Source organism: Lolium rigidum, chromosome 6 (assembly GCF_022539505.1).
Source record: "Lolium rigidum isolate FL_2022 chromosome 6, APGP_CSIRO_Lrig_0.1, whole genome shotgun sequence".
NCBI classification, from domain to species: domain Eukaryota; kingdom Viridiplantae; phylum Streptophyta; class Magnoliopsida; order Poales; family Poaceae; genus Lolium; species Lolium rigidum.
Window position 1 is genome coordinate 308,336,654 of NC_061513.1, and position 13,273 is coordinate 308,349,926.

Consider the following 13,273-nt stretch of genomic DNA (forward strand, 5'->3'; position numbering starts at 1 on the left):
ACAAGCATAGCATTTATATCAAATAGGAAAATGCATCATATTTTAATTTTTTTAACAAGCAAAACGAATGCATCAACCTACATCTCTACTAGGTGGGCTCCTAGCAGCCGCCGGATCCGTAGATTGAGTACGTTCTCCATGCTCTACCCCGGTCCGAGTCAAAATTTCGGCAGCACCTCCCCGCTGCTCTCCCGATACACGTCTCGCCAAAAAGACAAGAGGATGTGCATCCAGAGAACAACGGTGAGGCGCTGCCGAAATCCTGACTCGGACCGGAGCAGAGCATGGAGAACGTACCCAACTACGGATCCGCCGACTGTCCCGTAAATGCCGCAAGCGTTACGGTTGAAAATATGCCGACCACTAATGCATATTTATCCGCGTAACGCTTGAGGACGGGAAGTGACACCTAGGTGACGCAACTTGACTTGGCTTCAATTACAGCACATGCTCAGAAATGATACTAACATGTACCATACCCTATCCGTCTATCCAAATTCCTAATAAACCTTCATACAAGTGCCCAATCCTATTACAGGCCAAAAAATAACAGAGCAATATGTGCTACTAAAAGCAGACCCCTTGGGTTTGGTCCCAAACATGGACTTGGCCTGCAGATTCAGCAGCTAAACCACGCCTCAAGCTGTAAATTAGCATGCTACAACATTCAGTCGAAGGATCTGGAGAGGCAAACGTTACCATCTGAAGGTCCCTGCTCCCGGAAGTGCTCTCGACGAGGTTGGGTCGGGCGCGGACGTTGCAGATGACGGGCCTCTCGATTAATGGGACGATGAGGTGAGTCCCCTCAGGGTAGACCTGCACGGGTGGCAACGAAACGGATATCAGGCTCGAATATCCAACGAATCGGCCGGAGTGAAGCAACCCAAACACCGGGTTGGTCGGAGGGCTTACCTCGTCCTTGAAGACGACGCGCGGCGGCTGAAGACGACGCGCGGTGGACGCCCTCCTCGTTGTGGAGGCTGTTGGTGACCGCGAAGAGCCCCACGCCGCGCGCAAAGGGAGCAGGCGCAGCCGGTGGCCGGCGGCGGAAGCAGGGGGCTGCGGCTGCGGCTGCTGGGTTGGGCGCGGAGGGGGTCGGGTGGGGAGGTGGCGGGTGCGAGGAGGAGCGGGGGCGGCGGTGGCTCAGGTGAACTGCGGCGGCGCGGGGCTCGGGTCGAGATGAGGAGGGCGGCGGCGGCTCAGGTGAGGAGCAGGAGGCGGCGGCGGGCAGGGGGAAAAATCGAGCGGGAGGAGGGGAAAGTGCGAGCGGGAGGATTCCGACCAGGTGATTTCCCAGATCCCGATCCCTAGCTATGCCGAGGGCCAGGCTATGCCGACGGCTGCCCTCGGCATATCCCCATTTTTTATTTTTTTCAATTTTTCATTTTTTCTGCTCTCAATTATTATTATAATATAGTATAATAATTGAATATCTAGTACCAATATATTATATTGGTACTACATTTTTAGGTCAAAGGACATATCTATCGGGCGCGCGGGTGGTCTCGCGCAATACTACATATTGCGCGGGTAGTCGGGCGCGGGGCGCGGGCGCATAGACCACTTTTTTTTCTTTTTTTGTTTTTTTGTTTTTTCTTTCATTGTTTTTATGAATATAATATACAAATATATATACTAACAATAGGTACATATTATAATAATAATATCTATAATAATAATACATCTAGCTAAGGCGCGTGGGTCTATGCCGAGGGGCAGATCTACCCCTTTGACCGGTCTCCGATGACAACTAACCTCCGGTATTTTGCGGTGGTTACTAGGACACATAAAATGACGCCACGCGGCTCCGCTCGATTTTTTGGCTCCGTTTGCTTTGCCAACTGCGCAAAACGGGGCCGCCGGGACATGCGGTATGGCCGTACCGGGCGCGCGCGTGCACCCGTCCGCCAACGCGCGAAACGGAAAACATTTAGCACATAAAATAACGCGTCCTAGACCTAAAAACATTTTTCCCTCCATTTATTGAGCGAAGGAAAGTGTCGCCCCAGTTCAAATCCGGACAGTTTCCGGCGGATTCGGCGAGGCACCGCAGGAAGCGGGTGGGATTCCCAGATGGCTTCCGCGCGCATATGGCATGTGATAGGTGGTGCGTAGGAGGTATCCTACCGCCGCGCGGAGGTCCCGCACGATACCGAAATGCGCGCCATGTAGCCGCTTCACAAAAAAAAGCCCTTCCGGCACCCCGAAAATGGAAAAACCGTCGCCCGTGGTTCGGATTGGAAATCCGCGACCGGGGCCTTGCTTCCCATCCTAAGGCCCACGCACGTGCCAAATATGGCCTCGTTCCGACAAACTATGTGGTGAAACGGGCCGTTTCCTACTCATTTCCCCTAAAAGCCATAGAACTCCGGACGAGATAGCCTCGTTCGTGAAGGGTTCTCCAAGATAATTGCCGTATCCCGGTTCCGTCTTTTGCAGTGGTTACTAGGACACATAAAATGACGCCACGCGGCTCCGCTCGATTTTTGGCTCCGTTTGCTTTGCCAAGCTGCGCAAAACGGGGCCGCCGGGACATGCGGTATGGCCGTACGGGCGCGCGCGTGCACCCGTCCGCCAACGCGCGAAACGGAAAAGATTTAGCACATAAAATGACGCGTCCTAGACGTAAAAACATTTTTCCCTCCATTTATTGAGCGAAGGAAAGTGTCGCCCCGGTTCAAATCCGGACCAGTTTCCAGCGGATTCGGCGGGGCACCGCAGGAAGCGGGTGGGATTCCCAGATGGCTTCCGCGCGCATATGGCATGTGATAGGTGGTGCGTAGGAGGTATCCTACCGCCGCGCGGAGGTCCCGCGCGATACTGAAATGCGCGCCATGTAGCTGCTTCACAAAAAAAGCCCTTCCGGCACCCCGAAAATGGAAAAACCGTCGCCCGTGGTTCGGATTGGAAATCCGCGACCGGGGCCTTGCTTCCCATCCTAAGGCCCACGCACGTGCCAAATATGGCCTCGTTCCGACAAACTATGTGGTGAAACGGGCCGTTTCCTACTCATTTCCCCTAAAAGCCATAGAACTCCGGACGAGATAGCCCCGTTCGTGAAGGGTTCTCCAAGATAATTGCCGTATCCCGGTTCCGTCTTTTGCAGTGGTTACTAGGACACATAAAATGACGCCACGCGGCTCCGCTCGATTTTTGGCCCCGTTTGCTTTGCCAACCGCGCAAAACGGGGCCGCCGGACATGCGGTATGGCCGTACCGGCGCGCGCGTGCACCCGTCCGCCAACGCGCGAAACGGAAAACATTTAGCACATAAAATGACGCGTCCTAGACCTAAAAACATTTTTCCCTCCATTTATTGAGCGAAGGAAAGTGTCGCCCCAGCTCAAATCCGGACAGTTTCCAGCGGATTCGGCGGGGCACCGCAGAAGCGGGTGGGATTCCCGGATGGCTTCCGCGCGCATATGGCATGTGATAGGTGGTGCGTAGGAGGTATCCTACCGCCGCGCGGAGGTCCCGCGCGATACCGAAATGTGCGCCATGTAGCCGCTTCACAAAAAAAGCCCTTCCGGCACCCCGAAAATGGAAAAACCGTCGCCCGTGGTTCGGATTGGAAATCCGCGACCGGGGCCTTGCTTCCCATCCTAAGGCCCACGCACGTGCCAAATATGGCCTCGTTCCGACAAACTATGTGGTGAAACGGGCCGTTTCCTACTCATTTCCCCTAAAAGCCATAGAACTCCGGACGAGATAGCCCCGTTCGTGAAGGGTTCTCCAAGATAATTGCCGTATCCCGGTTCCGTCTTTTGCGGTGGTTACTAGGACACATAAAATGACGCCACGCGGCTCCGCTCGATTTTTGGCTCCGTTTGCTTTGCCAACTCGCGCAAAACGGGGCCGCCGGGACATGCGGTATGGCCGTACCTAGGCGCGCGCGTGCACCCGTCCGCCAACGCGCGAAACGGAAAACATTTAGCACATAAAATGACGCGTCCTAGACCTAAAAACATTTTTCCCTCCATTTATTGAGCAAAGGAAAGTGTCGCCCGGTTCGAGACGGTTTCCAGCGGATTCGGCGGGGCACCGCAGGAAGCGGGTGGGATTCCCAGATGGCTTCCGCGCGCATATGGCATGTGATAGGTGGTGCGTAGGAGGTATCCTACCGCCGCGCGGAGGTCCCGCGCGATACTGAAATGCGCGCCATGTAGCTGCTTCACAAAAAAAGCCCTTCCGGCACCCCGAAAATGGAAAAACCGTCGCCCGTGGTTCGGATTGGAAATCCGCGACCGGGGCCTTGCTTCCCATCCTAAGGCCCACGCACGTGCCAAATATGGCCTCGTTCCGACAAACTATGTGGTGAAACGGGCCGTTTCCTACTCATTTCCCCTAAAAGCCATAGAACTCCGGACGAGATAGCCCCGTTCGTGAAGGGTTCTCCAAGATAATTGCCGTATCCCGAGTTCCGTCTTTTGCGGTGGTTACTAGGACACATAAAATGACGCCACGCGGCTCCGCTTGATTTTTTGGCTCCGTTTGCTTTGCCAACTGCGCAAAACGGGGCCGCCGGGACATGCGGTATGGCCGTACCGGGCGCGCGCGTGCACCCGTCCGCCAACGCGCGAAACGGAAAACATTTAGCACATAAAATGACGCGTCCTAGACCTAAAAACATTTTTCCCTCCATTTATTGAGCGAAGGAAAGTGTCGCCCCAGTTCAAATCCGGACAGTTTCCAGCGGATTCGGCGGGGCACCGCAGGAAGCGGGTGGGATTCCCAGATGGCTTCCGCGCGCATATGGCATGTGTACATGGAAACCATAGGTTGGGCATACTTCACCATAAAATAGGCTCCATTTGAGCCGTGGCGAGAGTTTCCACATACAGATCCTGGATTTTACCAAGTGTTAGCCCATGTATGCGGAAATCGTCAACAACGGGTACATCCAAGATTAGCCAAACCTTACATCACACTTGTACACATATGTTATGGGCATATACAAGTTTTCCAAGTGATTCCGACGATCCGATGGTCTGTATCTTGAAAAACCCTAGGGCGGGGACCCCGCAGATCTACCCCTATAGCTTTCTCCGTGTGAGGGTTTACCAATGGACTTTTTTACTTTCTTTGGTTTGTTTAGGACATATGTATATGGAAACCATAGGTTGGGCATACTTTACCATAAAATAGGCTCTGTTTGAGCCGTGGCAGGAGTTTCCACATACAGATCCTGCATTTCACCAAGTGCTAGCCCATGTATGCGGAAATCGTCAACGCCGGGTACATGCAAGGTTAGACAAACCTTACATCACACTTGTACACATATGTTAGGGACAAATGCAAGTTTTCAAGCGATTCCGACGCTCCGGTGATCCGTATCTTGGGAAACCCTAGGGCGGGGACCCCGCGGATCTACCCCTATAGCTTTCTCCGTGCGAGGGTTTACCAATGGATTTTTTTATTTGCTTTGCTTTGTTTAGGACATATGCACATGGAAACCATAGGTTTGGAATGAAATAGGCCCCGGATGAGCCGTAGCAGGAGTTTCCACATACATATCCTGGATTTTACCAAGTGTGGGCCCATGTATGCGGAAATCGTCAACGCCGGGTACATGCAAGGTTAGACAAACCTTACATCACACTTGTACACATATGTTAGGGACAAATGCAAGTTTTCAAGCGATTCCGACGCTCCGGTGATCCGTATCTTGGGAAACCCTAGGGCGGGGACCCCGCAGATCTACCCCTATAGCTTTCTCCGTGCGAGGGTTTACCAATGGATTTTTTTATTTGCTTTGCTTTGTTTAGGACATATGCACATGGAAACCATAGGTTTGGAATGAAATAGGCCCCGGATGAGCCGTAGCAGGAGCTTCCACATACAAATCCTGGATTTTACCAAGTGTCGGCCCATGTATGCGGAAATCATCAACGCGGGGTACATGCAACGTTAGACAAACCTTACATCACACTTGTACACATATGTTAGGGACAAATGCAAGTTTTCAAGCGATTCCGACGCTCCGGTGATCTGTATCTTGGGAAACCCTAGGCCGGGGACCTTGCGTATCTACCCCTATAGCTTTTTTCGTGCGAGGGTTCACCAATGGATTTTTTTAATTTCTTTGCTTTGTTTAGGACATATGCACATGGAAACCATAGGTTTGGAATGAAATAGGCCCCGGATGAGCCGTAGCGGGAGTTTCCGGCCGATTCGGACGCTCCGGTGGTTTGTATCTAGGGAAACCCTAGGGGCGGGGACCCCGCAAATCTACCCCTAGGGTTAGGGTTAGGGTTAGAGTTAGGGTTAGCAATGGACTTTTTTCCTTTGTTTTAGGACATATGTACATCGATAGCGGATGTTGGGCCTCATCGGATCCCGTCGACCCGTCTACGAAGAGCGTCACTCGTGGGATCTACATAAGCCATCTACCATTTTTTTCTTTAAAAAAGTAACTATTTTTACATAATTCATACTAGTACATAAATAAAACAAACATAATATAAAGTTAATGACCAAAAAGAAAAAAAAGAAAAAAAAAATGTATGCCGAGGGTGGCCGTCGGCATAGGCGGGTGATGCCCTATGCCGAGGGTGGCCCTCGGCGCCTCGCCCGACGCCGTGGCCAGGGCCGTCACGGCCGGAGCGGGACCGGAGCGCGATGCTCGTGCTACGCCGACGGCCATGGGTACGCCGAGGGTGGCCGTCGGCGTATCCTTCTCTACGCCGAGGGGATGTATATGCCGAGGGGCTGTTTGGGCCGCTGCCCTGGACCGGACGTACGCCGACGGCCCCGACATTTGGCCGTCGGCGTACGCCACGGCCGTCGGCGCATCGCGCCATTCCCGTAGTGAGACTAATCCTAGTCTACTTCTATACACAGCCACACGGCGGATCCGGCGACTCCCTAACCCCCAGCGAGCCCGAGGCCAGCGGAGAAGAGGGGTCACCAGAGCCGCCGCCGGCAACGCGGTCTCCTCCTTGGTCGCCCCTTTTCTCAGCAGGGTGCGAGTAGAGGGGAATGGAATGAATTGATTTCATAACTTTTTTTTCTTTAGGGATTCTGTGAAACCATCCGAGTTTTTTTTTTTTTTGATATAGTCTCTACTACTTAAAAAGACTAAACTGGTTCCTTATTCCGCCCAGCCAACGATACGTCAAACCCTTTCGTCGTCATCGTCGTACTTCCGTTCCGCACGTGGGCCGCTTCCGCCCAATCGCCTACCTGGGCCGCTTCCGCATGGGCCATAAACTCAGCTCACAATCAGTGGTAACGCCCAATCTCCACCACCACCGCCGGCAGCCAGCACCCTCAACTCCTCATCCATGGCTCCCCTACCCTGCTCCTCCCGATTTGTTGCCAGGTCCCGGCAGGAGCATGCCATCCAGGGTTGGTGGTGGCCCTCCGCCGGTCGCCCGCCGGCCCTCCGTCCGGATGCAGCCAACTCCTCTATCTGGTGGTGTAGATGAGAGCAAGGGGCGGGAGGGGCTCCTGCAGTGAAGGAGGGGCCGGGAGAGTCTGCTCCGTCGGTGGAGAAGGAGCGATGGGGGAGATAGAGAAGGAAGATGAGGATGGGCTGCTGCTCATATTTGACTCCAATTTTACTCCTACTCGGCAACTGAATCAAATTCGTTGGTACTCTCCTATTACTAGACGGCCAGACGGGCAACTATGGTCTTTGCTGCTACTCCCCTACTAATTGACTACTTTGTTGCTACTCTGGTCCTGTAGTAGAAGAGGTACCGTAGAAAAACAAAGAGAACACTATTGTAGAGGTATATTTAAACTGAAAATCATAGAGAAACAGAGAGGAGCTGGTGTAGCCGACACTAAATTTTGTTATTGTTTGTGCATATATTTGTTGATACTGAATTGCTTGTACTTATATTGTTGATACTAACAATTCTAGACAATGTTATGGATGTATTCATTCATAAATATGAAATGTGACAACTTTATCTAAGGTTATTGTGATTTTTAAAAATTAGATCGAGCCTTCGAGCCGGCTTGCGAGCTTCATCGAGCGGGCTTGTCGAGCCTCGAGCCTTGAACGGAAGGTTTAGGCTTGGCTTGTTAGACCTTCGAGCCGAGTCGAGCCCGAGCCAAGCCTTATCGAGCCCGAGCCGAGCCTCGAGCCTTGAGCTTTGTGTCCACCCCTAGCCTCAATCAGCTCTCCTCGTCGCACCTCCGTCTCTCTCCCTTTCTTCCACCCCCTCCGTCTCTCCTCCCAGCTCCGGCTGACGGCCACCGAAGACCTCCATGGCTCCATATCCACCGCCGCCCTGGCAGTCCACTCGCCGCCGTCCCGTAAAGCTCCTCTCGCTGACGCCCCGTTCAACTCCTGGCGCGCCGCCTCTAATCAAGATCCGACGCACCGCCATGGGGTTCCGATGTGCTACTGCCGGAACCAGTTGAGCTGCCCTTGACCGGCGTTCGTTGTCCTCGCCGACTACCCCGACTAGCTGGCTTCTTCCCGCCTGGTGACCTGCATCTTCATCCTGTACTGCCGGCATGTACGGCGGCCACACCGAAGGCTGGCTACCAGGCCGTAGACGAGACGGGTTCAGACTGCGTAGATGGAGTTCGACTAGCGGCAGACCACACCAGACCCTTGCTGCTTGGCTGCCCGCCCGGTGATTCCATGACTACCTTCTCAAATTTGATTGGAACTCCTCTTTGTGCACCTTGTAATGTCTTCATATGCCCTGAACAGCTCTAACACAGATAAGACTGGGACTGCCAGAATGGAAATCCCAATTCTGTTGAGAGAAGTTTGGTGAAAAGTTTTCTGCAGACTCCAGGTACTATCCATTCTATTATGCTCCTTTCGCAGCAATGCTGAAAGACCATTTGATCAGCTAATGGCAGTTTTGCCACTCGAAAGGCATGTTTTGTCATGCACACAAATTATTGTCATTTCCTAAGAAATGAATTGCTTTCTCTTGCAGCTGTGTGCCCCTCCAACATGCTACGGAAAATTTATGGGCTGTGAAGATTCCACAATACAAATGCTCTACCCATCAGGTATACCTGTTATCATGTAGTTGATATCATCAGATTATTGGTATACTAAAGTAGCATCCAATTCGCTTGTTGCCAGAGCTGGAGATTGATACATAGGGAAAACGTTTTTTTGGCATATGCACTTGATGAACTTGTTGGACTGTTAATTTTTCAACTTAATTGTTCATGCGATTTGTACTGGCTATATCTAAACAGAAGCAATGAATAAATTATTTCAGGGCGTTGCAAAGTCTTCGATTTATTTCATGGAGATGAAAAGGAATGCTATCCTGCGAGAGAATATCTTCCCAAGGAACTCAAACGCTCTTGCAAATTTACGGAAGTGTCTGAGTGCGTACAATGAAAAAACTTTCAATATACACTAAGTAGTGGAGGCATGTGCAAAATGAAACCTGATGAGTATTATGTTCGGAGTTTCAGAGTTTTGTAGGGTGATTATATGCCAATGTAGTTTACCTGATGCAATAAAGAGTTCCACCATTAAATGAAAGTATGACTTACATGTAGATAACTTTGTATTTCGAGTGCTTTTATATTTTGTATGTCCATGCAGTTATTTGGTTTTGTACAGTCTATTTTTTTTATTGTAGATTTGCATCAATTGCACCATTTTTGTTTACCTCACTATCCATGCATATACTACTTACCCACTCTAAAACATCCCCATGTTAAAAAACAAACAGAGAAGATCTGAACCTTCTATTCTTGAGTGAAAAGTGTTTTTGCAGTCATGGAGAGAACAGTTTGATTCTGTTGTTAATTATGTCATCTGACTTATATTCGCAGTTTTGTCCCAGCTATGCGGAATCTAATTTTGGCTCCCCAAATTCAGGTTGGTGTCAAGTTTGTGGATAAAATGGCGTGAATAAGAGAATAGATAAGATATAAATTTGTTTTCTTATGTTATTAAGAATATCAAGCAACTCAGCAAACTTTAAGGTCAGATCATATTAGATGATATATGTATTCCTGCAACAACTGAGATTTTGCTAGAGTATCTTATTTTTGTTACAATATGGTAATCACGCCAAATGAATAGCTGATTGAATCCATGCTCAGAACATATATTTTTCTTTATAGGGAAGATCATGTCGTCACCCCTAAGAAGACCAGGTTCTTATGACAGACTAAATTACTCCTACGAAACCAAATTTGTGATGCCAGTTGTTGTTGTTCTAAAATTGCTTCACAGTTTCAATGTTACCGCTCACATTCTGTGAAAGCCTTAAGTTACATATGCCTTTTCTTGCAATTTTGGTATGCGGGACGACCGGTGCTCAGCGACCAGGGACTGTAAATTTTATGAGAAGTCCATGCGAGTTGTACATTGCAACCAGCGATTGGAGAAGGATTGGCGACCAAGGACGGGATTTTCTTGCATTCTGTCAGAGGTATAATTCCTAATTTTCCATGTAATCAACTAATCTCTTTGCTAAGACAATGGCTGTACCTACGCTACAAAAGCTCAACTGGACATGATTTATTACAGTATTAAGGCTGCCATTTTGCCAGATGTGTAGATGCAACCATAAGCTATGACCGAATTGATTCATGCCACCGTTCAGTGCTCTTTTCTCCCTTTGTATGTCAGCTTCAGTCAAAAATATATGTTGAGGTATTTGCTGCCACTTATGATCTATTATGAAGGCTCATGTTTCTACCTAGATGCCCCAAATTTTAATTTATTGGCCTATACCAATGTGCTCCTGCATCCCACATTAATTTAACCAGTTATAATCAAGAAATAAATATACATTGGTTGATGGATCTTTAATAGTATATTTGTGCAAAGCAGAAATGAATTACTCCGTAACTTGTATATTTGGTTGATCACCATACAAAGCCCAAGTGCATGAAATATGGAGTTTAGGAATTTGTAGCTTTAAATAGTTGAAATTCCTGATTGGATTGTGTTCTCTACATGTTTCTTTGTAGAGATGAAATAGCTGATTGCAGTTGTCAGCCATATAATCTTGCCCGTGAATGATGCCATGGAAATGGTGATGTTTTCCGACCAACAACTTCTGGAGTACATATATTAGATAAATGTTCTTTTATCTCGTCGTCTGTCTCATCACCATGTTTCGATATGGGAAAATTCATAAAAGATGTATGGTGTTTGAATAGTTTAGGGGTGGTAAACACATCTTAACAAGATATTCGGTACGTCAGGTGCTCATTTACTCCCGCTGATTGATAGTTAATTCTACCATTTCTTCTGACTATAAAATTACTCTTGATGATGGCAGAGACAACATGAATGGGAGGTTCTACTCTCTTCGTTCCTTTTTCACTTGGAGTAGACTCATTTCAGCTGATCGAGCAATCTCTTTGCTACACGCAGCCGCCGGAGCAGGTAGTGTAATCTAAAAGCAAGGTTGATTTTTTTTTTTACCTCGGCAGTCCGAACGGAACAATCAACTTAGATTGATATGTTTGTGATCTGTGTTTCTCCTCGCTGAAACAGTGGACTCTCTATTGGGAGAACGCTGTTAATGACTGCTTGGGGTGCTATGCATCACGACTTTTTTTGTCAGTTTTTCCACTGTCCAAACTAAAATGGAACATAGATATGCCATGTTCATTTCAGTTGGATTCTTAGTAGACAAATTTTTGAGAATTGTTTTCTCCCACTCTGGTTTTTGGATGCTTATTAGTGTGTTGTTTTTCATTAGAGAAAGAGATGCAGCATGACGCTGAAGAGGACGAATATGAGGAAGATGGGGATAGCGCACAGGTGACAGAAGAGTTCCATTACATGTTCAGTACTCTTAAATTAACATCATTTTGCATCAGTTTCTAAATCCTTCATCCATTTTCCATGTTTTGTAGGGTGGGTTTGGTAAGGTGATACTGACATGCTCTTGTTGCTCGGAGTTTCATTGAATACTACTTTTTTCGGTCAACAAAGATGCCCATGGTCAGAATTTATATTTGCCATTAGCTTTCCAGTTTCCACAAATTAAGAGTGCACACATGTTCAAATTGTGTTCTTTTAACCCCTATTTCTCTCTTTCCTGGTGTGGGTTTTATCGTTTCCTTTCTCGAGAGATTCGGTATGTCGTGTGCTCATATTTTCATTGTTCTCTTGTTCAAACCCAATGAAAAATATTTATGCCGCTGAACTAAGCATAAGATTGACTTTCTAAATGCGAAAATTAATTTTAATATGTGTCAATGGTGTTTCGTATCATTCCTAATGCATCTCTGATTGAGATATGGACCTTGCCATTTTTTCTTTTAAACTTTTATATCAGTTTGTGATTTCAGAGGTTTATCTGTAACTCGTGAGTATACTATGGTCATTGTATGCAATCTTTATTTGTCGTATGCCATAATAGATAATATTGGTCAACTATGTATACATTTTGGCATTAGGTTTCATTTCACCATTTATGTTCTTTAATGTTTGGTGTATCCTTCTAGATGACCAAGTTCCTTTCAGAATCTGCTGCCTTTACATTCTGATGTTCCATGTTAGTGGTCATATGCATTGGGCTACTGTAGATTATTCTCCGATGGAGTTCTATACAGGGTGCAGGGCTCCCAGAATAATCTCATCACTAGCAGCATTTGAAGGTCAAAAACGTGTGCATACTGCAGTTTGCATAAGCAGCAGACCTAGAGGATCGGGTGTAGGGCTTGAGCTAACGAATAGCCATCTAACTATAAGAGGCATTTTCTTTCATTATTAACTGAAATATTCTGTTGCATTTGGTTAGTAGTGATGGGTTGATGGTAGTTGTTGTTTAGAATCTATGCTATTGAGACTACCACCGATGGTGCATTACATCTGTTTTTAGCCTTATTTAAAGTGTTGTTATAGAATACAATGGCAATGGGGTGTTACAGTGTAGTTCACATAAGCATGGTTGCTTATTCCTAACTCCTGTGGCATTCTGATTTTCCGTCACCTCTAAATTTTATGGCGGGATCTGTTTCACTGCAGGGTGATATGGATGAAGGGAAAGAGTCGAGCAGCGGTTGGTTAAACAATTATGAGAGAAAACTGATTTGGCATTTGCGGAAATCAGAGCAAATATAAGATTACACGCGAATCCGTTCGGACGAGATGCTGGGAAGCGGCAGCGGAGCATGCTAATGCGGTGGACGAATAGCGTCGCGCCGATGCGCTCGTTGGGGAAGCAGATGCGTCAGGTAAGCGGGGTGAGAAGGAACGCGCGGGGCCATCCTTCTCCGGATCCTGTGGCGCCATCATGACGTGTAGCCGCAGGTCCAACCAGGTGGGGAATGGAACAGTGGCAGCGGTAGGTCCAACACGGTCCCCGGCC

At 48.3% G+C, this 13,273-nt stretch overlaps 1 protein-coding gene and 1 long non-coding RNA gene across 4 annotated transcripts; one reads left to right on the forward strand and one right to left on the reverse strand.

Annotated features, from left to right (window-relative positions):
* Positions 1 to 436: 436 nt before the first annotated feature.
* Positions 437 to 7,341, reverse strand: LOC124664569. Its single transcript, XM_047202054.1, has 3 exons — positions 7,219 to 7,341; positions 913 to 1,074; positions 437 to 816 (listed from the first exon to the last, which is right to left on the reverse strand). The coding sequence occupies exons 1-3, from the start codon at positions 7,339 to 7,341 to the stop codon at positions 568 to 570; spliced, it is 534 nt and encodes a 177-aa protein (XP_047058010.1). The 3' UTR covers positions 437 to 567.
* Positions 7,342 to 8,123: 782 nt separating this feature from the next.
* On the forward strand, positions 8,124 to 10,199 carry LOC124666853. Of its 3 annotated transcripts, XR_006991072.1 has the most exons (5): positions 8,124 to 8,758; positions 8,906 to 8,981; positions 9,200 to 9,311; positions 9,768 to 9,920; positions 10,062 to 10,199. It is a non-coding gene; the product is annotated as an uncharacterized LOC124666853 (long non-coding RNA). The 3 variants fall into 3 exon arrangements; XR_006991071.1 differs by having other exon boundaries at positions 8,126 to 8,758; positions 9,814 to 10,199; XR_006991070.1 differs by lacking the exons at positions 9,768 to 9,920; positions 10,062 to 10,199 and having other exon boundaries at positions 8,129 to 8,758; positions 9,200 to 9,471.
* Positions 10,200 to 13,273: the final 3,074 nt, after the last annotated feature.

Coding starts and splice junctions, on each gene's coding strand:
- LOC124664569 (XM_047202054.1), bottom strand. CDS start 7,341: ATGGCATGCTCCTGCCGGGACCTGGCAACAAATCGGGAGGAGCAGGGT. Junction 1,075..7,218: donor ATTGGGCGTTACCACTGATT/GTGAGCTGAGTT, acceptor CGCCCAACCCAG/CAGCCGCAGCCGCAGCCCCC. Junction 817..912: donor GCGTCGTCTTCAAGGACGAG/GTAAGCCCTCCG, acceptor CCACCCGTGCAG/GTCTACCCTGAGGGGACTCA.